At 41.8% G+C, this 26,471-nt stretch overlaps 1 protein-coding gene across 1 annotated transcript; it reads left to right on the forward strand.

The window, feature by feature from the left end:
* The first annotated feature begins 24,682 nt into the window (after positions 1 to 24,682).
* Positions 24,683 to 24,984, forward strand: LOC131922218 (keratin-associated protein 7-1). Its single transcript, XM_059276988.1, has one exon. The coding sequence runs from the start codon at positions 24,683 to 24,685 to the stop codon at positions 24,944 to 24,946; it is 264 nt and encodes an 87-aa protein (XP_059132971.1). The 3' UTR covers positions 24,947 to 24,984.
* The last annotated feature ends 1,487 nt before the right edge of the window (positions 24,985 to 26,471 follow it).

Consider the following 26,471-nt stretch of genomic DNA (forward strand, 5'->3'; position numbering starts at 1 on the left):
ATCCCTACACTTCCCTTTAATAACACTTTTTATTCTTTTTTTTAAATTTTTATACATTTACTCACTGTATTTGATCATATCTACCCCTGATTACACCTCTCCAACTTTTCTTAATGCCCTTCACCCCATTGCCCTCCCAACTCTTCATGTTCTCCTTTTTTTTGACAACAACACCCCTAAGTCCAATCAATACTATATATATATATATATATGGGACCATCTACTAGAGCAAGGACATCCTACCACTTGCCATGTCCCCAAAGAAGAGGGCTCTCAATGCCAATAGATCCCCTTCAAGAGTAGAGTCTCTGGACCCTCCCTGCACTCATGTGCAAGTCTGACACTTGGCAGCCTTTCCACTCTTCCTGGCTACTTCACACCCTTTTCTCCAGTGCCTCCTTGCACCCCTCTGTAGTAGCCATGGCTACTCCAGCTTCTTCCCTCTGTAGCAGCAGCGGCGACTCCAGCTTTCCTCTGCTGCTTTCCTCTGTAACACATCCTGCTAAGGCAATGTCACTGATAATTTTTGTCAGTTTTTCAAGGTTTGACCACATACCTCAGCCATTTCATCGAAGCAGCCATCATTAATTAATTGAGAGGTAGATGGTTTTGTCCTCTGAAGACATGGTCTGTTTCCTTCCAGTTGCTTAACATTTTGTTGGAAGTTGGCAAAGCCACAGCTAGGGAAATCAAAGGAAAACATCTGTAAGCATCACTTTAAAGAGTTCATGATATAATTAGGGCCTGAAAAGGCATGAAGTGTACCTATGTTAGCACACTGGTTCAAAGAGCCACAGTTAGAATTCAGAGGTAGGAAAATCTCTTCCAATGGCTTCAAGTTACTGTCTTGAGTGACAATATTTATCCCAATCTCAAATTCAGAGATGGTTTGAGAGGACAGGACATTCTGTTAAGTGGGGTCAGTAGAATTTTAGAGTAGGAGATGGCAGTGTAAAAGTAGGACATGGTAATGATCTCAGTTATCTGGAGCACAGAACAGAAGAAGGTGGGGTGTTGTGCTCAGGAACATTTCCTGGGTCAGATTGCTGAAGGTTTTACCTGATGATGAAAAGTTCAGACTTCAATAGTGATGAGAGACCAATGAGAGAGAACAAAGGGAAATAAAATAGAGATGCTATGCTTTACAAAGGTTCATTGGAAAAACTGCAGGACAATCATGATGATGAGATTGAAAATAATTACTAGCTATTCTGAAACTGGAAGAAAAATGATTTCTAATCATTTTGCAAATCTATATTTGATATTTCTTCACCAAAAGTTAAAAAATAAAAATTTCATTTACTTACTTTTCTTGCACAGTGATTTAAAGACCACACATTTGGGGTTCCTGTTTGAACAGTTATGATGGTTCATTTATTAGCATGCCTTTCAAATTGGAGCATTTACATGGAAAATATTTTACAAGTTCCATATCATGCTGAAAGAAAGTTAAAGCATGAGACCCCTGCATTTTCTAGAACATTTAGAAAGTGAATGAATGACTAAAGAGTGTATAGAAAATCTATAAGCTTAATCAGCTTTCCCATTGAGATAACAGATGAAAGACTGATTCTGGGAATTATTGGAAAATGAAAACTGTTTGCTGTTTATTGAAATGTTACATTGCACAATGTCACACTGCTATGCCCTCTGAACTGTGTGGTATGTGTAGTGGATAGCTGCTCTGTCTATGACCTCGAAGCGCTGCCCCTAGATATGTAGCAGGTAACTGTCCTACATACCTATGACCTTGAAGTACCCGCCCCTGGAGCATGGCTCAGGGCAACCCTTAAGACCTGAGACACATGTAGGCTGCTTGCTTCTCTCCCTCATGGAACTCGGATGCTGGGACAGTCTCAGGCGGAAGAACAGCATGGGACTGTGCCTCATCTTTCCAGGACCTTTCGACAATTCCTCTGTTCTGTCTTGTGAGTTTTTCTTTCTTAATAAATCCCTTTGCCCTTTAAGCAAACTCTGTGGTTGCTTTAGGTATGTGTATGTGTAAGTGTTGCATGCATATACATGTGCTTGTGCATGTGTGGTGCAGGTCCACATGCATGTGTGTGTATACACACAGAAGCTAGAGAGAGGTCAATGCTGGCTGTCTTCCTCCATGGCTTTCCACTTGAGTGTTAGAGACGGGGTGTTTCCTGAAGCTCAGACATGATTGACTCAGTAACACTAGTTAACCAACAAGCTCAAGGGATCCTCCAGTCTCTGACTCTCCAGTGCTGGTTGCAGGCATGTGCCACCACGCCAGCCTTTTCATGTGGGTGCTGTGGACCTTCAAGTCTTTACACTTAAGTGGCAAGTGTTTTACTAACAGACCTGAAAATACGCAAAATGAGCTTTACAAGTTAAAGACTAGAATAACTCAGAAGGACTGCTATCAGATTAACTTCTGTTCACAAATATGCAAATAAGGGTGTTGCGAAATGAATGCTGCTAAGCATTTAAAAACTTCTCATGAGATTCCTTGCCCATTGTTGGTAGTGAATACAGGTTAAGGGAATATATCCTTTCATTTAGCAGGAAGCTACTGATTTGAGTTTCTCAGTCTACATAGATCAGCCTACTCTTTGGAACAATGGTTTAATTGCTCTTTCATATGTCATGAAACTTCTACTTTATCTTAGTCTTTCAAGGAGAAGGTATGGATGTGTTAAACTTGCTTATGACTTCATCTTTTTTAAATCTAATATCTAATATTATAATTTTCTTTTAGTAATGTTTGGGCATTTTTTTCTCTAAGTCATAAGTGTATAGCTCTTTAAATTCATTTTTAAAACTTTAATATCTAATTTATATTTGTCTTAGTTAAATATTGTTTTTCTGAATTCTAATTTTTAAACTTTCTTTGTATTTGTTCTTTGTGTCTTTTACATCATGCTCCATTTCCTGTCCCTCTGTATTTGTACTCTGTCATTGCGACCTACCCCTCAAAATAAAATAAAATAAATTTTTTTTTTTTGGTTTTTCGAGACAGGGTTTCTCTGTGTAGCTTTGCGCCTTTCCTGGAACTCACTTGGTAGTCCAGGCTGGCCTCGAACTCACAGAGATCCGCCTGGCTCTGCCTCCCGAGTGCTGGGATTAAAGGCGTGCGCCACCACCGCCCGGCAATAAAATAAAATTTGAGAGAAAAACAAGGAAGAAAAAAAGAAAAAAAAAAGGAAAAAAAAAATCTCCCCACGGAAGCTGTGGTGTGACATAGTGAGTCACACAGCAAACCCTTTTATCCATACATCTTTATGTGCAAATGTTCATTGGTCTGGTTCAAGGCCTCTGGTTTCTGCTTCAGTATTGATGCTGGGCCCTCACTGGTACTCCTCTTGTGTATCTTGTTGTTGTCATGGAGATCCTACAGCTATGGGTCTGGAGGACTGGCCTTTTCATGTGCTCCAGCAGATCATAGATGAGGTGGATGTTGCGCTGGGTCAACCCATGACCCTGGTTCCGGGCCTGGATAGTTAGTTGCAGGGTTGGTCAGCTGGCCATCTCTCCCTTTCTTCACCACCAGGGTGTGAGCTCTCCACCATTGCCTTGGCTAGCTCATTCCTTGCAGCACTGAGCAAGGGGCAGGGCCAGTTTTCCTGCTTTCACATCCTCAGGGGTCACTCTCCCACCACTACACCGTCAGGGCTAGCTTTACTGCGTTGCCCAGGCAAGGTATAGGGGACACTCTCCTGAGCGCTACAGCTGGTAAGGTGCAGGGACAGCTCTCCTGCTCTTATGACTTCAGGGTCAGCTTTCCCACCTGCTGCTGACAGTGAGGAGTGGGGAAGGGGAGGGCATTTCCCCCCCACCGACACCACCATATGGCAGATGAGGGGCAGGGCCAGATTTCCCATGCTCATGGTCTGAGGTCGGCTCACCTCTGTCTCCTTCCACAGGGTCAGCTACACTGTGTTGCCCACGCGAGGTGCAGGGCCCACTTTCCAGAGTCCTGCAGCTGGTAAAGGGAAAGGTCAGCTCCCTCGCCCACCACAGGAGGCAGAGGCAAGGCGGGGAGGGCATCTTTCCCTTGCCGTCACCACCACATGGCAGATGAAGGAGGTGTGGCCAGCTATCCCACTCTTACATCCTCAGGGCCAGCTCACTTGTACCTCTGCCACCAGGGTCAGCTCTACTGCGCTGCCCAGGAGAGGAGAAGGGCCCACTTTCCTGAGTGCTGCAGCTGGTAAGAGGGAGGGTCAGTTTTCTTGTCTGTCTCAGGTGGTGAGGGGTGAAGGGTAAATGGGTGGCATCTTTCCTGCACTCTCACTGCCCATGACAGACAGTAGTGAGGACAGCTCTCCCACATTCACAGCTCTTGGGCTGGCTCACCCACACCTTGGCCAACAGGGTTGGCTCTATTGTGCTGCCCAGGAGAGGCACAGGGCATACTCTTCTGAGTGCTGCAGCTAGTGGGGCCCAGAGGCAGCTCTCCTTCCCTTACGACTTCAGGGCCAGCTCTCCTACCTGCCTCAGACATGGAGGGGCAGAGGAGAGGGCATCTCTCCCCTACCCATGCTGCCATATGGCAGATGGGGGCAGGGCCAGATAGTTCACGATTGCATTCTGGGCTGCTCACCTTTGCTATTGTAAACAGGGTCAGCTCTACTGTGCTGCCCAGAGGAGGTGCAGGGCCTGTTTTCCTGAGTGTTGGAGCTGGTAAAGAGGAGGGTTAGCTCGCTTGCCAGTTGGAGGCGATAGGAGCAGGGGGAGGAAGCATCTTTTCCTTGTCCCCACCACCACATCACAGACAAGGGAGGTGGTACCAGCCATGCTCTGCTCATGCCTTTAGGGCTGGCTCACCAGTGCCCCTGTCTACAGGGTCAATTCTATTGTGCTGCCCAGGCAAGGCACAGAGCCCATTCTCCAGTTTGAATATTTTTAATAAAATAATCAAAAGTCCTTATTATAGCCAGATTCAAATTATGCATATAGCATAAAATATCAAAGTAGGAAAATTTTCCTCTATTATTTTAATGATAGAAGAGGTAACAAACACATGGGAAGTCAAAATACTGAGGGCAAGGAGAAGAAAGATATAGAATCAAAGAAATCAAGGATTCATTTTTATGAAAATATTTTATTTTTATTTAATTAGGTGTATATGTGTATGTCTGAGTGTAGGTTTGTACACAAGAATGCAGTGAGGGAAGACAGGTAAGACAGGAAAATGTTGATAAATTTTAAGGCTGTGAGGGACAAAAGTGTTTTATTATTGGCTTCTCCGGTTTTGTGTAAGTTTAAGATTTCTTATAATAGATTTTAATAAAAGCAACAACACTGCTTACTTAGCATTTTATTAAGAAGACTTGAAGACGGAAAGATGGATCAGTGGTTAAGAATGTGTACTTCTTTTGTAGGGGACCCAAGTTCAGTCTCAAGTACTCACATTGCACAGCTCCTAATGGCCTGTGACTCCAGCTCCAGAAGTCCTCACTTTTCATTTCTTATATATTTTAAAACAAACATAAAGCATTGAATCCATGTATCAGATGTTCCCATACAAATCCCGTGCATAGACCCAAGTGCCAGTGTAAGGCAGGAGGTTAGCTTTGGGAAGGACTGACCAATGGGCACCCACAAAAGCAGGTTGTAAAGAACAAATGTGGGTGATAGTTGACTCCAGCTAGGCCAGTTCCAGGTCCCCAAACAGCATATGACGGAACCTCAATGTAGGGACTTGGTAAGTTTCCAGCTGTTTAAAAAAATCTCTTATTCTTTTTTTTTCTCACCTCTCTTCCCTTCCTCCTTCCTTATTGTCCTCCCCCTTTCCCCCTCCCCCCACCAGCTAGTAGGTAACTCTGTGTACTGAATGTCACTCTAGCATCTGAAGGCACAGGCTGACTGACTTCTAGAAATGTTGAAACAGATTGTCAAATTCAAGTTCTGTCTGTTTGATCCCAGTCCTTGGGTGGCCACCGAGTCTCCAAACACAGGCAAAAGCCTCATCAATGTTGGAGGAATTCTTGTCCTCTCTGGATAGTGCACCATCAACCTTTGCCTAATTCTCTTAACATCTGTCGGAGAGCATTGCTACGGTACAGTTTTAGTAGATTTTTTCCTGTCGTTCTTTGTGTATTAATTAGCTAAAGTTGTTCTATGAAGATCATTAACTTTCACTGGTGAATTATTGGTGGTGTCTTAAACTGAGTTCATGTAAAGAAGATAAATGCCTTTTCAACTACTAGAAAAGTGATTTGGTGCCCTGGCCACCTGGAAATTGATTCACATGTCATTTAAAATTTGTGAAAATGAATTAATCACCTTTGATTTTTTTCAACCCATTTTTCTCATCTTTCTTTTTGGGTTCATACTGTCCAAAGGTTGCCTAGTGAGAATGCTTGAGGTGGCCATCTGGCTCTTTGCTCTGATCTGTGGTGTGGGGAACGGATGAAGTCTTGAGTGAATGTGTATGATGGACTTGAGCATAGCCATGTCGAGGATATCAACGCCTTAGACTCAGGAAAATGGCAGGGCCTTCTGCTGGACCAGATGTTGACAAACAGTTGACATTTACCTCAAACCAGCACCCTGCAGAAAGTAGTCTGCTCCTCGGTGACTGCAGCCTGAGACAGCTTCCCTACCAAGACTCCTAACCTAGATCAGCTAACCTGCCCCCTGTTCATGCTGTACGTCATAAACTTGTTGATTTTCTAGGCTACTGCTGGTGCCTCTCAGAGTGCATGGCTCCCCTGATCCCTGCTTAGAATTCATTGTGTCTGTCATTTTTTTCATCTCCCATTGCTCCAGTCAAGTCAAGTCCAAAGTCATGCTGGTGGCATCACTGTGATTCGACAGTTGGTCTACTTTTGTGTAAGGTCTCTATGGCTTGTTTGTGCTTGCCTTGCTCCAGATCTGGACCCATCCATCCCTCAGTTCCCCAAACAAAACTTTCCTTTTTATACAAAACAACATTAAGAGGCCTTGACTTGGGGTGCGATGCAGATCACTGCTTCTGAGCTGTCATGGCTGAGGTGTTTAATAGGCAAAGCTAGGAAATCTTAGTTCTTTTGAAAGGGGAAAAAAGCAATGATGTTCTCTTGATATTTATAAATCAAATTTAAGAGGTTTTACATAATCTGTTTGAACTCCTATGGTTTTTTATCATCTTTAAGCTGAAGGTTTTAGTTTTAATTTGCATTATCTTATATAATAACATAGTCTATGATAACTTCCAAGTAGCAATTTAATATTGTTATGAGCAGTTACTGAATAGGGCATAGTTTCCTTTACATTTCACTTTAGGGTACTGAGTCTGTAGGGACAGAGTCAAAATCTCATATTTTAGGGTAACTCAAAGTATCCTCTGAGCTAACACCATCAGGCCTGCAGCTACATTCATTTATTCCATATGGTTTTCAAATCATTTATCTTGGTTTTGTTTATCATGTTTTAAATAACTATGTCTTTATATATAATTTAAATTATATTATATAATACACAATATATGACATTATTTATATCCATCTATAATATAATTAAATATATAAATAATTATTTATTATATACACTATATGTAGTTTTATATATATATATACATATATATAATTAGTGGGGTTTAGAGTGGCATTTTTATTCACACACTGATCAAATAATCTGGTCTCCTTTTTATCCATCTTTCTCCTGGCAAACTGCCCAACATTGATCGTTCATTTTTACTTTAATTTTGTGTGTGTGTGTGTGTGTGTGTGTGTGTGTGTGTGTGCTGGTATGAGCATGTGGACTTCACAAGAAGATACCAGGCATCTTCTACAACTATCTACTTTATTCATATTTTTATTATAAAAATTTAATTAATATGTAATTGCATCACTGCTCCCTTCCCTGTCCTCCTTCTAACCACTCATACGTCCCTCCCTCCCTCCCTCCTTCCCTCCCTCCATTCTCCCCTCCCTCCTTCCCTCCCTCTCAAACTGACAGCCTCCTTTTGATCATTATTGCTGCATATATATATATATATATATATATATATATATATATATATGCTGAATCTGTTTATTGAGGCTGATATGATTTCAGGGCTGAGAACTTTATATTGGACGACCAGTTAGGGGGCTCATCCTCAGAAGGGGCTGATTCTCTGTCTCTCAGCATTAGATGTCTGTAGTTCTGATAATGCTCAATAGTAGAGCACTTGCCTAGTAAATTCAGGAGCCTGAGTTTGGGTCTCAGCTCCAAACACACAAACTCTCTCCTCTCTCTCTCTCTCTCTCTCTCTCTCTCTCTCTCTCTCTCTCTCTCTCTCTCTCTCTCACACACACACACACACACACACACACACACACACACACCACACCTGCTTTATTCCTTTATCCATTTAAACATGTTGCTTATTTATTCATTGAGAATTTCATACATGTATAGAGTGTGTCCCTGCTTCCCTGTTCTGAGTTCTCCTGGACTCCAGTCTCTCTTCCAATTTCATGTCCTCTTGTCTGAAACACAACTGAGCCTCATTAGGGCTTCCAGTATGGGTACAGGGGTAGGGCTATCCACCGAAGCATGGGCATCTACCAGGGAGACGTCCCTGAAGAAAGGAGACTCTCAGTCCTCCAGGAGCCGCCAAGTGTCGATAGCTCTCTGTTAGGGGGGGAGCTTTGTAAGCTCTGTCTGTGCTGGATTCTTGACTGACTTGACCTACCCACAACCACAACAGCTGTGAGTGCATGTGTGTGACAGGCCTGTCATGGATGGAAAACAGTGTTTTACTGCAGTCCTCCTCTGAAACAGGATTTCCAACTGAGCCCGAAACTTGCTGTTTCCGATCAAACTGGGCTGGTAAGCTCTCCAGATGCCAAGTGTCTCCACTCCCCCAGTGCTGGGACCCAGGCACGCCCAGCTTCTGTGTGGGTGCTGGAGATTCCGATTCAGTTCCTCATGCTTATCTCCTCAGCCTCCTCCTCCTAATCACGGTTCTACAGACAAGGGGTTTATATTTTCAGACTGAATTTTTTTTATTTAAAAAAGTATTATGTGATTCCAAAATAAATACTGAAAATGAGAGAGAGAGACACATTCTTTTTCGTGTTCTCAACCCTCACCACTGGGTTTTGATTTGTTACTCTCTTGTTGCTTCTTAAAAACTGTAGGAAAATATGAATTACCATTTTCATTTCAAACTCAAAACGTAGTGAAATGCAATCACCCAGTACAGGCCTTTTCATGGAGAAAATTCTGGTCGCAGCTCCCTGTTGTTACACAGAGAGCTTCCTTTATTCAGTTTAGTTGTTGGCTCTATGTGGAGTACCACAGTTTATTCAGCCAGTCTCTTACTGATGGGTATGTGGGCTGTTTGAATTTTCGCCTTCACACATAGCAATGTAGCTGAGAGCTGTGTGCATTGGGATGCTCCAGTTTCTGCCATCACATCTTTGGCAGATGCATTTAGCTGGAAACCTCTAAATCAAAATGTAAATGCATTTGTAATTTTGCTAGATTTGAAAATTGCCCTCAGAGAGAGTTAAGTTATTTTGCCTTTTGGGTATGGACAAGAGAGTAATTCGCAATGTTAAACAACTATGTCTACTCTTGAAGTTACACAACAGAAGAATTCTAGCTTCCTCTGGCCTGTATGCTTCCCTGACAGACAATTCAGTTGTCCCTGATATCATAATTTCCCACTTTAATTTTTTTTTTTTGATGGAGGTTAACATCTCAGCTATCATTATGTCCTTAATTTTTTATCCAAGACTCAGCCTAGAGATTCACCAGTCACTGGTGTCTCCATCATGAAGCATTGTTTTCTGCAAAACCAAACAATAATGAAATACATTGTAATAACGAAGTGGTTACTAGCTCACGTGACTGACTCAAGCCTTACCCTCTATTCAGTGATATTGGCAGACTTGTCTATTCTAATACGTACTGTCATTCAGGCTGCCTGCGCTCTGCTCCTTCTTCTCCATGTAAGGGTTGTGTGACTGTCTATGAGTTACTCCACCTCACTCTCCTCAGCCACAATGCATTACCAACAGTAGGCACCTCAAAACGAGTTCTCCAAGATCACAACAAAGAATGTACCCAGAGTCCTTAGAGAGATGCCAAGTATGTTGTCCTAGATGGGTTCCTTTGCTCCATTTGAATGGAAATCAAGAACAGGTAAGGTTAGCTTCTGTAGGATTGGTGACACCGTGCTGTTAGATGCCAGAAGCTGAGCGACTGGACTTTCGAATCCACAGACTTATAGTTCCAGGCTTAAAGACTTATAGTTCCATGCTTATAGACGCCTGGCTCCAGGCTTAAAGATTGATAGCTTGAAGCTGTGAGAAGCAGACATTCCTAGTCCTAAGCTTTCACAGCCAGAGACTTATGGCTCTACGCTCTCAAAGTGAGAGGCTTCTTGCTCTGGAATTGGCCAGTGGTTGCTTGGATAGTTCCTAAGCTTTGCGTGTTGAGAGTCTCGGCTCTTAACCACACACTAGGTGACCCCTTGGCAGCCAGAACTGATCATTCCCAATGACCCTCTGCAACTCCTCAGGTGGCTACTCTCTAAGACAGCTTTGGCTACAGTCAGGTAGAAGAGGCCATCAACTGTCAGTCAAAGGGTCCCAAAGCTTCCACACAGCCTTAGCCATTTAAAGACAGAGAGAATGAACAGTGCCAGAAATAAAGCCCTAATTTGAGGTTAACACTTTTTAATGCATACACATATAGGGGTGTGTGTGTGTGTGTGTGTGTGTGTGTGTGCATACATGCATATGCATGTGGGTGTGCGTGTGTGCCTGTGGAAGGCAGAGGACAACTTCAGGTGTCATCCTTAGGAATGTCATTTACCTCTTTTGAGACAGATTCTCTCCCTAGCCTGGACCTTAGCTATTTGGCTAGACTGGCTGGCCACTCCACCCCCAATCCTCCTATTGCTACCTCCTCAGCACCGAGATTGCATTACCATGAAAGAATTTGTACATGGTTTTTGGGGATTGAACTTCAGTCCTCATGTTTATAAGGCAAATTCTTCACCAGCCGAGCTCACGTTCTTTTTTTTATTAAGAATTTTTTTTATTCATTTTATATACCAATCAAAGATCCCCCTCTTCCCTCCTCCCACCCCTCCAGCCTCCCTCCCCCAACCCACCCCCAATTCCCTCCTACAAGATAAGGTCTCCCATGGGGAGTCACCAGAGCCTGGTACATTTATTAGAGGTGTCCCGTCATAGGTAGTGTGCTCCAAAAAGCCTGTTCATGCACCAGGGATGGATTCTGATCCTACTGCCAGGAGGCCCCTTAAGCAGATCAAGCTACACAACTGTCTCACTATGCAGAGGGCCTAGTCCAGTCCCATGTAGGCTCCACAGCTGTTGATCTAAATATCATGCCAGCTCACGTTGTTAACAGTACTTAATTCCCAGCCAAATAGCCTTAGAGAGGGTTGGGTCTCTCTGATCTGTTTAGTATTAAGTGCTCAATAAAAAAATACCTTTTATTTTTTATTGTTATTGCAGTAGGTATAAGATTATTGATCTGTCAATCAGGTCAGTCTTTTTTGGCTCTATAGCTATTCTACTGTTTGAAATACAATAGCAGGCATTACTGGTCTGAAGGAAAACTATGGTTTATGTTAATTGGAGCCTCGAGGAGGTTTTGATCTTGGCTAATGACCACAGTTAAAGCATCTTCACTTCTTTCCATTCTTCCCACCACTGGACTATAGATAAGTGAGAGTTTCGTTTCTTGCTTCAGGAAGTAATCTGAGTCTCATAGCTTCTTAACAAAGCCTCAGGCTTTCAAACAAACACCTTTTTTTTTTTTCCTTAAAAATAAAACTAGGCAACATTAAGGCTCTTGGTGTAGAAATGCTTCCACTCCCCATCTTTACCATGTGCAAGTACTCTAAAATGGTGAAATAGTCTATACCTGGAACACATAGGCACCTTGCCTAGAGCAAGCTAAAATTAAGCATGGTTCTATGATTGACAAGTCTGTTTGGGCCAACCTGGGAAGGCAGTTTGGTTATCTAGTTAATGTGGGTGAATTGTTTCTCTATGGGCTTGCTCATCAACTACCAATGATGTTGTAAAGATAACACTCGCCAGTGTTTATCACCATTGTCACTGTGACATTTTGCTTTGTGTTTAGCTTTATTTGTCATCTTGCCCCTTCCTCAGAGTCTCCCGAAATTGCTTCAGTGAGTATCAAGTCTCTAACCTGGCTCCCTACCACCCCACTCTGCACTCAGAACTGTGCTGTTTCTTCCCAATGACACTTTGTGTTCTTGGTATGAGCAGAATTCACATCCGTTTCCCTCTTCTCCCCCCCTCACCACATTCCTGTATCTGAAAGACCGTGTCTTTTAATTGTACACTCTCAGTAGTGATAAGGGTCATACTTTACCCATAAAGGATGCTGAACAGATGTTCATTGAGAATATACAGTTAATAAATATTCTTCTTTGGAGTGAGACTGGAACTTCAATAGTGATTTTAAAAATGATTATAATCCAGATATGATGTTTACTTGTTCAATACTATTTTTTGAGTTTGCTACAAAATTTTCTAATTCTCCCAACTTTGGGGTGTGTGTGTGTGTGTGTGTGTGTGTGTGTGTGTGTGTGTGTGTGTGAGAGAGAGAGAGAGAGAGAGAGAGAGAGAGAGAGAGAGAGAGAGAGAGAGAGAGAGAGACAAAGCTAGAAGAGGAAAATTACTGAACTTTTTGGGTGTAACGTCTGTGTACAGACGGAACAGTGATCTGCTGATTTGGACATGAAAGAGTGCATTGGATTTCATAACAGCCACCTTCAGGCTAGTTCCTGCTGTTTCCTGATATTTAGGATCCTTGATAACCTATTTCTAACATAACAGAAGCAGCAGCAGCAATAACAACAATGATGATGACATCTAACAAACAACACTCAGTTTCTGTGCTTGAGAAACTGGGGAAATACATTCTTGGACTTAACTGAGCCAACAGATGTCCCTAGGTTCGTCCTTAAGCTCCATGCCACGTTCTCCACTGATAAAACCAAGTAAAAGTACAGCAAAGACAGCAGGCTTTGCAAGAGACAGCATCCGGATAATTGTTCTGGGACAGTCTACTCTCACAAGAAACATAGCTGGATTGAATCTGAAGCATTTAGTAAAATGGTCTCATTATTTTAGGTACATTTTTCTGTGGCTACCATTGGCCTCTGTCAGTACATTCTCTGTGGAGATACTGCCTGACTCAAGCATGCTCTTCATTTACCAAGGCCACTAACTGGTGCCAGGTCGACGGCTCTGAGCACGCAGGTGATGGTGATGACCTACAGAGGGCAGCAGAGTTCCGTCCAAGAGTACATGTCTGTATTGTATGTTCGGTTGTTATTACAACAGCTACAACATTGAATTTACTCTGATTTTGTTAATCAATCTATCAATGTATCAAAATACTTATAGGAATCTACTGCATTCTGGGCTATATAATATCAGCGTCTCCGAGGCCACACATTGGATGCTTTTTTCTGGATCTTTTGCTTTGTGGTTCTCCAGATCTGTAGGTACTCCTTTGGTCACTCTTCTTGGCTCTCTTCTCTTCACCTTTACGAATCAGCTCACTTGTGCCCTAGTTCAGGAAACCTTCCAGAATGACCATGATCATTTTTAGCACCTGGTGTCTCTTATTTTCCTTCTCTGCACGGCTTTGTCTCTCTAAATCTCTTGGGGGAGGGGGGGATGGTTCCTGAGATGTATCTGTGCCTTGTTTCTGTTTAAAATGGCATCATTTACTCACACAGCTTAATGCTTGACGTCAAGAAGGACAAAGCCTCAGTATACAGGTTTGTACTGCCTTATAACTTATAGTATGAATGTTTGGAAATGCCATCATCTGTTCTTCATAAATGTAATTTATAGTGGTGCATAGTACTTACAAGAACTACTATAAAAAGTCCCTGCCAGACTTCAGTTACAGGAAAAATGTCTATAAATGGATTTTGGGGGAGGCAGCATAATATTTTGAAAATTGCCTTGGAAAGGATATTGTATCAAACTGTCAGGCTAAATACAGGCACCTACTTCCTACTCCTTTCCTCATGCCTAGAAATGATAGAAAAAGATGACATCTTTAAAAAAGAATAAATCACAACAACCCTGCAAAAATAAAGATTTGTGTCAGAGGAGAACAGATATGCGGACTCCCTGAAAGAGGGAAAGCAGTCAAGACTGAGCATGTGCAGAACAATGGGGCTGTTTGGAGAGTAAAGCGCAGAGGGAGGCTACTTGCTCTGGAACACCGTGGGAAGCTGACTGGCACCCCGTTTCCTGTGCTAAGCAATGTGTAGAGTAACGCAGTTTAAGTTCAGGCAGAGAGTGCAGGGCATCAGAATGCAACATCCTTTGGTGGCCAGCGCCAGCAGAGGTGGAGACACTTGCACGGATATGAGATAACGTTTTAAAATTACTGGTTTAGAGATGGAGCGTGTGTGTGTGTGTGTGTGTGTGTGTGTGTGTGTGTGTGTGTGTGTGTTTGTGTTTGTGCACGCGCGCGCGCGCACTAAATTACTTAATTACTGGGTAACCAGTATCACTTAGCAGTGTAAAAATAGCACCCTCTTATTATCTCAGTTTTTATCGGGTCAAGATTCTGGGAACTACTTTGTTATAGACTCTGTACTCTGTGTTAGGGTATCTGCTGGGGCTGCAGCCTCACCATGGTCTCACTCACTACCAAGTTCACACCATCACTGGCAGAATTCGGGGCCCTGTGGTCTTTTACATCAGTGGCTGGTTTTTGTTTTGTGTTTTTCACTCTTGGGATGAAAGTCCTTATTCCCCTCTTCCTCCTCTCCATTCTCTCTCTCCTCTTCTCCTTCCTCCATCTGCTACTCTTCTTCCTCCTTGCTTCTTCTTCTTCACTAGACACCATCATCTTGACAAATTCCAGTGGACACCCTCCCTCCTTCTCAGGTCTAGCACGACATTAGGTGGCGTGGCTGTATGCACGTGGCTTAATCTTCTTCAAGCCTTGTGCATAGAGTCGCAGCCATTAAGAATTCATGTGTGCAACTGGGCTATCATGTCCAGAAAATATGGTTTGGAGAGAGATATCCATTCCCTCTTGTTCTTAACACTCTTTCTACCTCATCTTCTGCAATGATCCCCGAGACTGAGGGAAAGGAATAATATATAGATGTTCCATCTAGAGCCAAGCACTTCACAGCCTCTTGTTCTCTGCACATTGGCTGGATGTTGGTCTCATTGCCATCTGCTGCTCCATCAGGGATAACACAAGACACAGGTGGATATGCAAGGGTGGAGAGCACAAGAATGATGCCTCCCGTGTGGATGAAGGACAGAAGGAAGGGAAGCATCCCGGAAAACGAGCAATGAGGAGTGAGGTTGGAAATAGGTCACGTTAAGACATTTAATCTTTATTTCCTCTAAGAATAGGGAGTCACTGAAGGCTTTTTAAGTAGGGTAAAGTAGTTTATCTTGAAAAGGTTGCAGTGGCTGAAGAGTCCTGTGGAGGAGGGAAAGAGGAAGCAGGAAAGCAGGAGGCAGGCTGTGGCAGGAAGCTAGGATAGGGTGCTGGTAGTCTGACCATGTGTCAACAGTGGGGATGGTAGGAGCTAGTGGAATTGAGATTCAGTTCTGAGGCATAACTGACTGGACTTGGTGACAGGCTGGATGAAGAAATTATGATGAAGAAGGAAACTGAGTTTCACTTCTGAGAAATGAGGTGACTGTTACTTACTGAGATGTGACAGATTGGAGTATATGTAGATATGTAGAAGAAAATGAAGACACCCAGTTTTCACATGGTACAACTCATCTGCACGTGAGTGCTCATAGTGTCAGTATTCATGCTAGGCCCCACATTATAAATAATTTAAATGTCGGTCAACTAATGAATCAAGAAGAATGTACAGTAGAGTGCTGCTTGGAATTAAAAAGGGTGAGTTACTAATGAAACCTACCGCATAGATAGACAAGGAGAGAGGAGCCAGGCGCTGCAAGCCATGTAATGTATGATTCCACTTGTGCTAAATGTCCAGAGTGGGAAAATCCATAGAGACAGAGTTTAGCTTAATGGTTGAGAATGGGAAATGAGTATCATTGATCATGAGGTTTCCTTCTGGAGTGATAAAAGTGGTAGCTGTACAACCCCAAGCACATTAAAGTTCAAAAAATTATATCCCTTAAAGGAACACACACACACACACACACACACACACACACACACACACACACTTTCATTTTTTTCTTTTATTTTTGAGGTTATAATACAGGTACAGGTACATAACTTCTCCCTTCCCTATTCTCCCTCTAAAATCTCACATATACCCCTCCTTGCTCTCTTTCAAGTTCGAAGCTTCTTTTAATTTTTTTTGTTAGATGTATAAATGTATATGCATATATATTGCTAAATATAACCTGCTTGATCTGAGTAATGTTACTCACATGTAACATTTATAACCAACTGGTATGCTCTTCCCTGGGGAAGACTTTCTCTCCTGCCTTCTGCATTCCTTACTCACCTGTGGTTCTTTGTGTAGGGGTGAGGCCTCCCGGGCTCTCCCCTGCCCACTTGGACATGCCTGTTGATGTCATCCTTGTTCAGCTCATGTTTAGGTAGTCTTGTTGGTGAGACATGGGCATAGCTTCTGTCATTACTAGGAGACGTATTCTGACAGCAAACTATGTCATGTGACTTATATTTCAATAGAGATAATATTAAACAGTGTCTGAGACGTATTTTGGTCTGGGTTTCCAGGAAGCAAGGTCTCAGAGGAAGGGCTGCCCTAACCAATTCTTCAGGAGCAGGAATGAAGGGAAAGGAGAGAAGCAGGAGGAGTGGGGATTTTAAATGAGGACTTCTGATCAAGTTGAGCACAGCCAAGCACTATGCCAGACTCCATAGGCTTATTCCCCAAGATGCCTTGCTTTTAGAGATTCATCCACGGGACATCACTCACCCCCTTCCTGGATTACCCAGTCAAACTCCTCAGGGTGGTGGGAACTGTCTGCTGAAGGAAGGAGGTGAGGGTTATAATTTCGTGCCTGCTTAAGGCAGATTAGAATTTAGAGCAAGACGAATCCTATATGGGCAGCTATATAGGTTGGAGAGGTGAAGTACTATGTAATTCATGTCAAGTAAAGATATTCACTAAAAATGATGGCATGGTAGGTAAGTGACAACCTTATGTTAACCTTTTCAGCCTTATCTCTTCCTTATAGGTACTAAATTATTGATTGTTTCTTTAAATAGTATATGCATATAAATAATGAAATAAAAACAGAAACAATAATTAAATTCTTATTTTTCCAGTAATCATTAAGGGGTTTTCTTTGAAAAACTAATATTATGGCAAACTTTTCCTCAGTTATATCACATGGTGATTGATTATGGAAGAAAGAAGGGAGAAAAAGCTACTGAACAATGTAAAACAATAGCTGATTAAATTTCTCAATATAAGAAATTTAAATCTATATATTTAAAATCTTTTCAAACAAAACATTTTTATATTGCTCTTCATCTTGTTATATGATCTTTTAGATTATTTATAAAACCAATATTGAAGTATGTTTGAAATTTTTATTTATTGACATGTAATAACTATTCACCCTTGTGAGGTACAATACAATAGTAACTTACATGCATAGATTGTTTAATGATTAAATTGGGATAATTAGCATACTTACCGTCTCTCAATTCCATTAGCTCTTTGTGGAAGAGAGCACCTAGAAACCTCTTTTCCAGGAATTTTGAAAGGCACAATGTCTTGTTGCTGACCTTGTTGCCGGACTTGGCAATAGCACACCATAACAGTTTTCTCCGCAGTGGTCAATCCTTTCCCAGGCTGGGGCTGGCTTTATAGTGAATTTTAGGGATTTTCTCCCCCATTCTCTTCCTCATCTTTCGTATGTTGTGTCTATTTTCAGTTGCATACAGGATTCTTTAAAAAAAAAATCCTACTGCATAGACTCACACGTTGTTGAGACCACGTTGTTCAATTTTTCTATATTCATAAAGTTTCCTAAGGGCCAGCCATAAATGATTTCTAGTGTTATACCACATGACCAGAAAAACCTAGAAATGATTTAAAGTGACTCACATTTGTTTTGGGGTCTGCTGTGTAAATTATCCTGGAGAGCGTTCAGCTTGTTCTTGAGGTGAGTGTGTGTTTTGCTGTGGCCAGATGGAATCTTCTGTGAAGCATTTATTCCTGTACTGTTGCCATTTTCTGATTGTTTTGTAGATATTTTGTTATTTTCCTACTCTATTGTTTGTGTTTGTAGTTCCCTGGGTTATTTTTTTTGTGATAAGCTCTTATTTTCAACTTTTATATGTGTTATGAGGCTTACATAAAAAAATCTTATAAAGTAAGAAAGTTATTTCAAGAGCTGCCTTTTAATATTCTTTATCATTTTGTTGTAGCTGTGGTTGTTATTCTGAATTTTTGTTTTTAATTTTCTTGCTAGAGACACAGAAATTCATGTGTCATTAAAGTAGTCTCCACTATTCAAATAATGGAGAATTCTGAAATTGATTATAAATTTTCACCTTCGTATTCTTGATGCAAGAAGCACAGCTTTCAACTGAATAAAAGATAGTTTATTCTAGAAGCGAATTAGAGTGAGCATGGCTGGGGATATAGATTTCCCTGGGTACCATGTCCCAACATGGGAGCAGTTTCCTGGAGCTTCTCTAGTAACAGAATAAAGAAATTTATAAATCAAGGCATTAAAAAAAATTCCTTAGTGAGAACATTAAGTGGGCAGTCACAGCGGGCAGAGGAATCCCAACTACCCACCTCAGATGCTCCCTGAGAGCAGTGTTAGCTCTTCCATTGGTGGAGAATAGGGTTTTGGTAAATTAATATAGTTCAAAAGTTTTTTTTTTTAAATCCCTTTGTCAAGGTGTTAGGTTCAGCTTTACTTGGTATTTACGGGGGCTAGCTGTGGCACAGAGCTAGACAAAGATTGACTATGCAGTGTGCTAAAGATCTCCTGAGATACATGATAACACAGCTCTGGACCAGCAGCATTCCAGTCTCTCCACATTCATTGAAGTTTTAATCATTCCATCAGCATTTGCACACACAGTGCTTCACTGTATTTTTATTCACTGTATTTTTATGTTATGTCTGGATCTTTCCCAAGACTTGGGGAAATTTGACTTGCGATCTCATTAAATTGTCTTTTTTTTTTCTCCCGGGGAACATCCACGTTATGGACGTTTGTTGGCTTGATGCCTCAGATGTCTTTGGTTTGTTTACTTTTTCATTCCTCTTTCCTTGTTTTCCCCTAACGAGTTTATTTCAAAACCCTCCCTTCGAATTTGAAAGTTCTCTTCCCTCTGCCTGGTCTCCTCTGCTACCAGTGCTCTCGAATATTCTTTTGACTCTGACAAGTAGAGTCTCCACCCCTGTACAATGAGGAAGTCAGTGGTCTCTAGTTCCCCGTTTGGATCTTTGTTCAGATCAGAACTGTTTTGTGGACCTTGCTGCCCTGTCTGTCTGTATTTGCTGCATCTCACTGAGCCTCTCTTGGGGGACGATTATTTTGAAATCCTCTTACAGCAAGTTTCTTTCTTTTTAGTCAGTTGTTGGAGAGTGAGCCTGCTTCTTTGGTGGCGTCGTGTTTCTTTGTGCTTTCACGTTTCTCACGTCCCTGTGGTCACACCTTTTTTTCCGGTTTTACAGAGATGCTTTCATAGGGAAAGGTCTCTAAGGATGGCTGTGCGTTAAGATGTTGCTTGTGTGGGACACGCTGGTTGTGGTTGCAGTCATGCAGGCCACACTTAGTTTCTGAGCTTCAGTGAGCTCATCAAGGTTTATGAATCCTTCAGTGGCCTCTTTTGAAGTCTGTGCTGCTGCCCCAATGGGTGGGTTAAGCACAGCCTCCTCATTGAGGTAGGGTTGCTCAAGGAAAGGCAGGAGCTACTCTCTACTGGGTCAAATGTAACTTTTGGTGGAGGGCCGGGTCGGGGCTGGCTACTCTCCAGTGAGTGTTGTGTGCTGCCACACTGAGATGGGATTGGCAGTCTCAAGAGCATACAGGCATTAACTAGATTTTGGGTCAAACATAATTCCTGGGCAGTAGGGTTTCATATAGGCTTTGGTAGGAGGTTATATTGTTTTAAAGCCTACACTTCTTGGGCTCAAATCATGACAGTGTGTTATTTATGTGGCACAGTGCTGTGGTGGTGTATCTCTTATTTTAAAGTATGTCTGAGTTGTTCAGTCTGTGTAAGGAATCTAAACCGTCTGTGGAGGTCACTGCTAATGATGGACACATTCTGAATGCTCCCCTGCCACGTATGAGGTAGTGCTGCCCTTCCTAACCTGGAAACTGGGGAGTGGCCAGACTTTCAGAAGTGAGAAGAGAAGGGAAACAATGCTTGTTGTCTGAAGAAACCCTCCAGGAATGAGTTAGTGCTGTTTGTGGCAGGATTCCCTGTCCATGATATTTCAGATCATGAAAGCGCTACTCCGCCTTAAGTCTTTGGATAATAATTACATGCACCTGAGACACTCACCATCCTGAGAAATGTGAGTGATGTAGATATGAAATTGTTTAGGTCTTTCAAAGCGTGACAGTTTGGGGTTGCTTGCTCCTGCAGCCAAAATGAGCCTTTACTGGCTGGTATATTCAAGAAAACAACACAATGGGTTATGTATCTGAAGCGCTTTACAAGCTGGCCCCTTTTAAAGTTTTAATGACGTTTTAAATGAAGCATAGTGAAGCAACTATGATTATGCGTGGAGCAGATCACATGGGCTTGAAGTTTGATTCTGCTGAGTTGTAAGTCTGTCACCTCAGGCAGCTTTCTTCAGCATTCTGGAAACAGTTTTCATATAAAATATCATAATACTCACATCATAAGATCATTATAAAAATTAAAGAAATTAGTGTTTGTCAAGTGCTTGGATGAATGCACAGTACATCTCATCTATTTATCATCTAGCATTCTATTTGGGAAATATGTGAATAAGTATTACATGTAGTGTTTATAGCAGAACTTAACACAGAATGAACTCCCCAGGAGTATTCATTATTACTAATATTAGAATAAAAATTTGAATAATAATAAAATATTTGTCTGAGAATTTGCTCCAGGGAAGTCTAACAGGACACAGAAAAACAAGCAAATGGGAGAAAATGAATCTTTTTCTTTTGACTTGGTTAACCCAAACAGAGGCCATTCGGGTGGACTTTTCTCTGGGGAGATGTCTGGACTCTTCTTAGCCTACCCTCCATTTCTGATCAGACAGGAAGCAGAGAGGAAAAGGGAACTGAAAAGACAAACAAGGCCTTTCTATTGTTTATCTCTATCACCCAGAGTAGCAGGGAACAAGATGCCTGCAATGCATGTGGAATACTCCTTACCATGTGAGACACACAGCTCAGGACTACCTCACACAGCGGCCAAGCAAGGACGCTTAGCATCCCTGGAAAGATTGACCCTAGGGTTTATGAGAATAGTTTTATTCATGAAAATCATCTGATGTACTAAGAGTAACAGCTTCCAAAATCTCATGTTTTTTGTTTGTTTGTTCGTTTTGTGTGTGTGTGAGATCCTGGAATCCTAAATTGCCAACACATTTGGAGACTCTCCACCTGGTTCCCCCTGGAGATCCCCATCCCAAGTGCAGACTCTGTAAATGAAATATGATTGTCGGGCCGGGCGGTGGTGGCACACGCCTTTAATCCCAGCACTCGGGAGGCAGAGCCAGGCGGATCTCTGTGAGTTTGAGGCCAGCCTGGGCTACCAAGTGAGTCCCAGGAAAGGCGCAAAGCTACACAGAGAAACCCTGTCTCGAAAAAAACCAAAAAAAAAAAAAAAAAAAAAAGAAATACGATTGTCATCTTGTGGCAGCATATCTGAATTGCAGGTTCCAATGATCTCAGCAGTCACCACTCAGCAGTAACAGTTCATTTTAAATCACTACTTCTTTTGCCTTTAATCCCAGCACCCAGGAGGCAGAGGCAGGCAGATCTTGGTGAGCTCGAGGTCAGCCTGGTCTACAAAGTGAGTTCCAGGACAGCCAGAGCTCTTACACAAAGAAATCCTGTCTTCAAAAATCAAAAAAATAAACAGTCAGAAGAAAAGAAAACAAACAAACAAACAAAAAAGCAAAAGGAAAAGTAAGAGAAACACATACACACAAGACACACAGACACACAGACACACACAGACACACACATACACACACACACCCCAACAAACACACCATAACAACACAAAATCAGAAGCCAGGATATATAATCAAAAGACTAATAAGGTAAAAAATGCCCAGACAAAGCGTTATGAGACACAGAAACTTCCAAAAATACCATTGAGTTCATTTTGTATTGACCTTCTCTTGCTGGGTGTGGGCCTGCCCTTAAGTGTGGTTTGTCTACCCAGTGTGAATCCATTGGAGAAACTATTTTTTTTCCTCTGTAAGCCGTTGTCAATTGGAGATCCTCTTGGTTAGGAATGGGGGCTTGTGTTCACCTCTCTCTCTCAGTGCTGGCACCTCATCTGGTTTGGATCTGCTCAGGCTCTGTGCACACTGCCCCAGTCTCTCTGGGTTCATATGTGTATCAGTTCTGTTGATTTAGAGGGTCTTGCTTTCTTGGTGTTCTCCAGGCCCTCTGGCTCTTACGCTCTTTCTACCTCCTCTTCTGCAGAGTTCCCTGAACCCTGATGGGACAGGTTTAATGAAGACATCCCATTTAGTACTGAGTGTCCCAAAGTCTCGTACTCTCTGCACTTGTCCATTTGTGGGCCTCTGTATTAGTTCCCATCTGCTGCAGGAGGAAGCTTCTCTTATGGTGGCTGAGTGAGACACTGATTTATGGATATAACAGAATGTCATTAGGAGTCATTTTATTGCTTTGTTCCTTTAGCAGAACAATAGGATTTGGTTTTCCTCTAGGTCTATGTGAGTTAACACACACACACACACACACACACACACACACACACACACACACGTGTGTGTGTATTGCATGTGTATACATACACACATATATGATATACATCTATATATGTATCAGTAAATGAATTAAAATGGTAATATATATTATTAATTCATTTTTTCCCTAAAAATGAATTAGAAGATGGTTTCTTTATCTCCTATAAATACACTCATAACATATAATAATTTTATGAAGTGATAACCACTTACAATATGTTCTATAGACAGCTCTTCTTCTATTTTCACAGTAAATCAGTTCTGGTGGGAATAATTCATTTTGCCTAATGGATCCCATGGTTTTACAATAAATAAATCAATCTATATCCGCACAACACTGTTTTTGTAAAGTGTCTCACTCTGCAGCTAAAGCTGGCTTTGAACTCTGAGGCACTAGGATTGCAGTCATGCACCATATGGCCTGGCTATATCCAGCAACTTTGTTACTTTTTCTTTCAATGGATACAGATTTTCACTCACATGGGAGTATGGCTATTTATTAAATGCTTAAATTGGTACACATTTAGCATTTTAAATTCACATTTGGTATGAGTCCCCTTATCACAGGGACAATTGCACAGGAATAACACAGTGAGGAGCAGAAGAGAGCATCCTGCATTCTGAAATAGAACTCACATTTTTTAACTGGGTCATGGCACCCAGGCTTGGTTTACCAGCAGCCACCGAGAACCAAATGTGATACAACATGACTTTGAAATGGGCATCATTCCACTCAGTGCCAGCATACCACCACCACTACGAGATAGTTTGGCAACATTTAAGATGACTTACAAGTAAAGGTTGTATGTTCTCCATAAAAAATAAAGTATGTGTTAACAAGGAAGATGCTCATAAAGGAGAGAGATGAAAATTACTGGTAGATTTTCCTGAGCCATCTTATTATGCAGTGCCCTTACAGCTATTATGAAAAGATCTGTTCATTTTTAACTAAAAACTCATATGTGGATACAATATCTTTCCCTCTAGCTCCTCAGTCCTCCCACCAATGTACTTCCTATTTCCCCCTCAACTTCATGTCTGTTTTTTAAAAAAATTGTTCAGATGATTTTTATAATAATGCTCTTGAAAATTAAAATATTGAGATGAATTTATATAAAACAAAACAAGTTACTTTAAAGCCAGCCATTCAGTGGTATCTAATATATTCACAGCATTCTTCAGCCACAACTTTTACCTAGTTTGAATCATGTTCTCCACCATCAAAAAACCAAAAAAAAAAAAACAAAACCAAAACAAAAAAACCCCTCTGTTTCCAAGTACCAATGTTTTGGAATGATACAGGAAGTGAGTTTCATGAGATTTATAGTGTTTCTGTATACTGTTTCAGAATGATTTTACCCAGGAGTTAAAGATCTCAGAGGGTGGTCATGTCTTGGTGTGAGTGTTTATTTTATTGCCAAAGCTTTTTCAGCCTAGTTATGTCAACTGGGAGGAGTTCGTAAGCAGAAGACTTAGAGCCTCACATGATGCAATCAGGATAGTAGTTAAACTGATGAAAAGAGTTCAGTGGTGTGTCGAGGATGGTCATTGGCTTTGAAGATATCACACATTCCTTTGTAAACAGAAAAGCCAACAAAAATGTGGCCAAAGAGTCTGTGGGTTTCTTTATGCCCATTTTATTAGAAAAATAATAGGTTTATTTATGCAAATTTGTGGGAAGGTGTGCAGTGACTGGTGTGTCATGTCCACCAACTCAAGGTATAAAAAGTCCCGTGTGGGAGAGATGCTTCATTCACACTTGGGTAACTTGTTCTTCACAGTCTCTCCAAATCTCTCTCCACATCTGCTACCATGACTCGCTATTTCTGCTGTGGAAACTATTTCCCAGGTTACCCTTGCTATGGAACCAACTTCCACGGGACCTACAGAGCCACCCCCCTGAACTGTGTTGTGCCTCTGGGTTCTCCCCTGAACCACGGCTGTGGAACCATCTACAGCTCCCGCAACTTCTGTTATGGCGGCCTTAGTAACTACCAAAATCCAGGCTGTTGCTATGGCAGCAGCTTCTACAGGCCATGGGGCTCTGGCTCTGGCTTTGGCTACAGCACCTACTGATGGACCAATGGCTCTGAAGACTACAGGACCCTCAGCCAGTTATCTTCACAAGGAACAACCTGAAAAACAATGTCTGTCGTCCAGCCTCCCATGTGCTTGGAAGATATAGACAATTTACAAAGATATGGCTCTTCAGTGATGCTGAACAGGATGCCAGTGCCACACTGAAACTCATCTACAGCTAAGGAAAGCAAGACACAGCTTTTTACAAAAGACTGAAATCTAGCAGTGCAGGAGGTAGCTTACCTCCCAGGCTGTTCTGCTCATATATTAAACTGCATCAACCTAAACGTATTTCTAATTGGAGTGTTTGGGCAGGGTCTTACTGTTAGTCTCTCAATAAATCTGTTTCATTCAGCATTCATACTTTTGTTCTGGCCTTTTATTTGACTGTGCTTTGTATGTTCTTAAATTCATCAACCATTTCAATCTCTAATGGCTGATTTTAACTAAAGTTTATGGGTGGGTATGACTGATGGTCACTTTTCTCCTCCAGTAGTGTGCATAGTACCTTTCAGGGATGTGAAAGCTATCCAGTAGTAGTGAAGCTTCCAGGTCAGTCCCAGCTTGATTTTTTCATGTTCTATGACCCAAGTATACAGTGTCTTCAGCATTAGGGTCTTACCATCAAATAAGTACTGGAGGGTAACCAAGAGCAATGGCAACACGCTGAGATGTTTGTGGGTCTGTAAGTCCTTGCTGGCCAAAAACTCCAAAGAAAGTAACCCATTAATACAAAAGTGGTACGAACATCAAGGGAGCAAGAGCCACTTTCTGATTGGATGGAAGTTCCACTCCACAAGATGAAACTCACACCTGGCACTGTTATTGGGCCAAAATCTTGGTGTGGGGGGAGGAGAGAACCTACTATCATTTTACTAAATGGATTTAGTATTAAACTGAATCCTAATGATATTGTTATACTCACAGATCAATGCATCTCTCAATACCCATCAGAGAAGCTTCTACTTGCAGTAGATGGTGATTAATACAAAGACTTAAAAACTGGCCAAGGGGCAGAGAATAAAAGACCCTAGAATGCTTAGCCTAAATGGGACATATATACTGAATATTCTCTGACTAAACTTCAGGGACCACTGTGGAAGAGCAGACAGAATGAGTACAAGATCCAGAGGCAGGTGAGGACTATAAGGAAACAGTGTTTTTTGGACACAACAAGGCAGCTGTGCTTATGAACTCACAGTGGTTGTGACAGCATGCACAATACTTTTTCAAGCCCAAGACAGAGAAAATCTCATCATGTAAGTGGGAGCTGGGCATAAAATCCCACCCAAAATGTAAGGATAGTGACAATGTTAGCTTCTGGGAGAGGGAGAGAAAGTTTAAGAGTGTCGCCCCTGGTCAGTTGAGCACACAATAGAAGAAGACAACACATCCAAGAACATTTGGGAATCTCTAACTGGCCTTGTAGTAGTCAAAACAAAACAAAACAAAACAAAACAACATAACTAAAACAAACAAAAACAAAAAACCAAAAATATTGGGTGGGTAAGGAAAGAGATAT

This window comes from Peromyscus eremicus, chromosome 12, assembly GCF_949786415.1.
Source record: "Peromyscus eremicus chromosome 12, PerEre_H2_v1, whole genome shotgun sequence".
Classification (NCBI taxonomy): Eukaryota; Metazoa; Chordata; class Mammalia; order Rodentia; family Cricetidae; genus Peromyscus; species Peromyscus eremicus.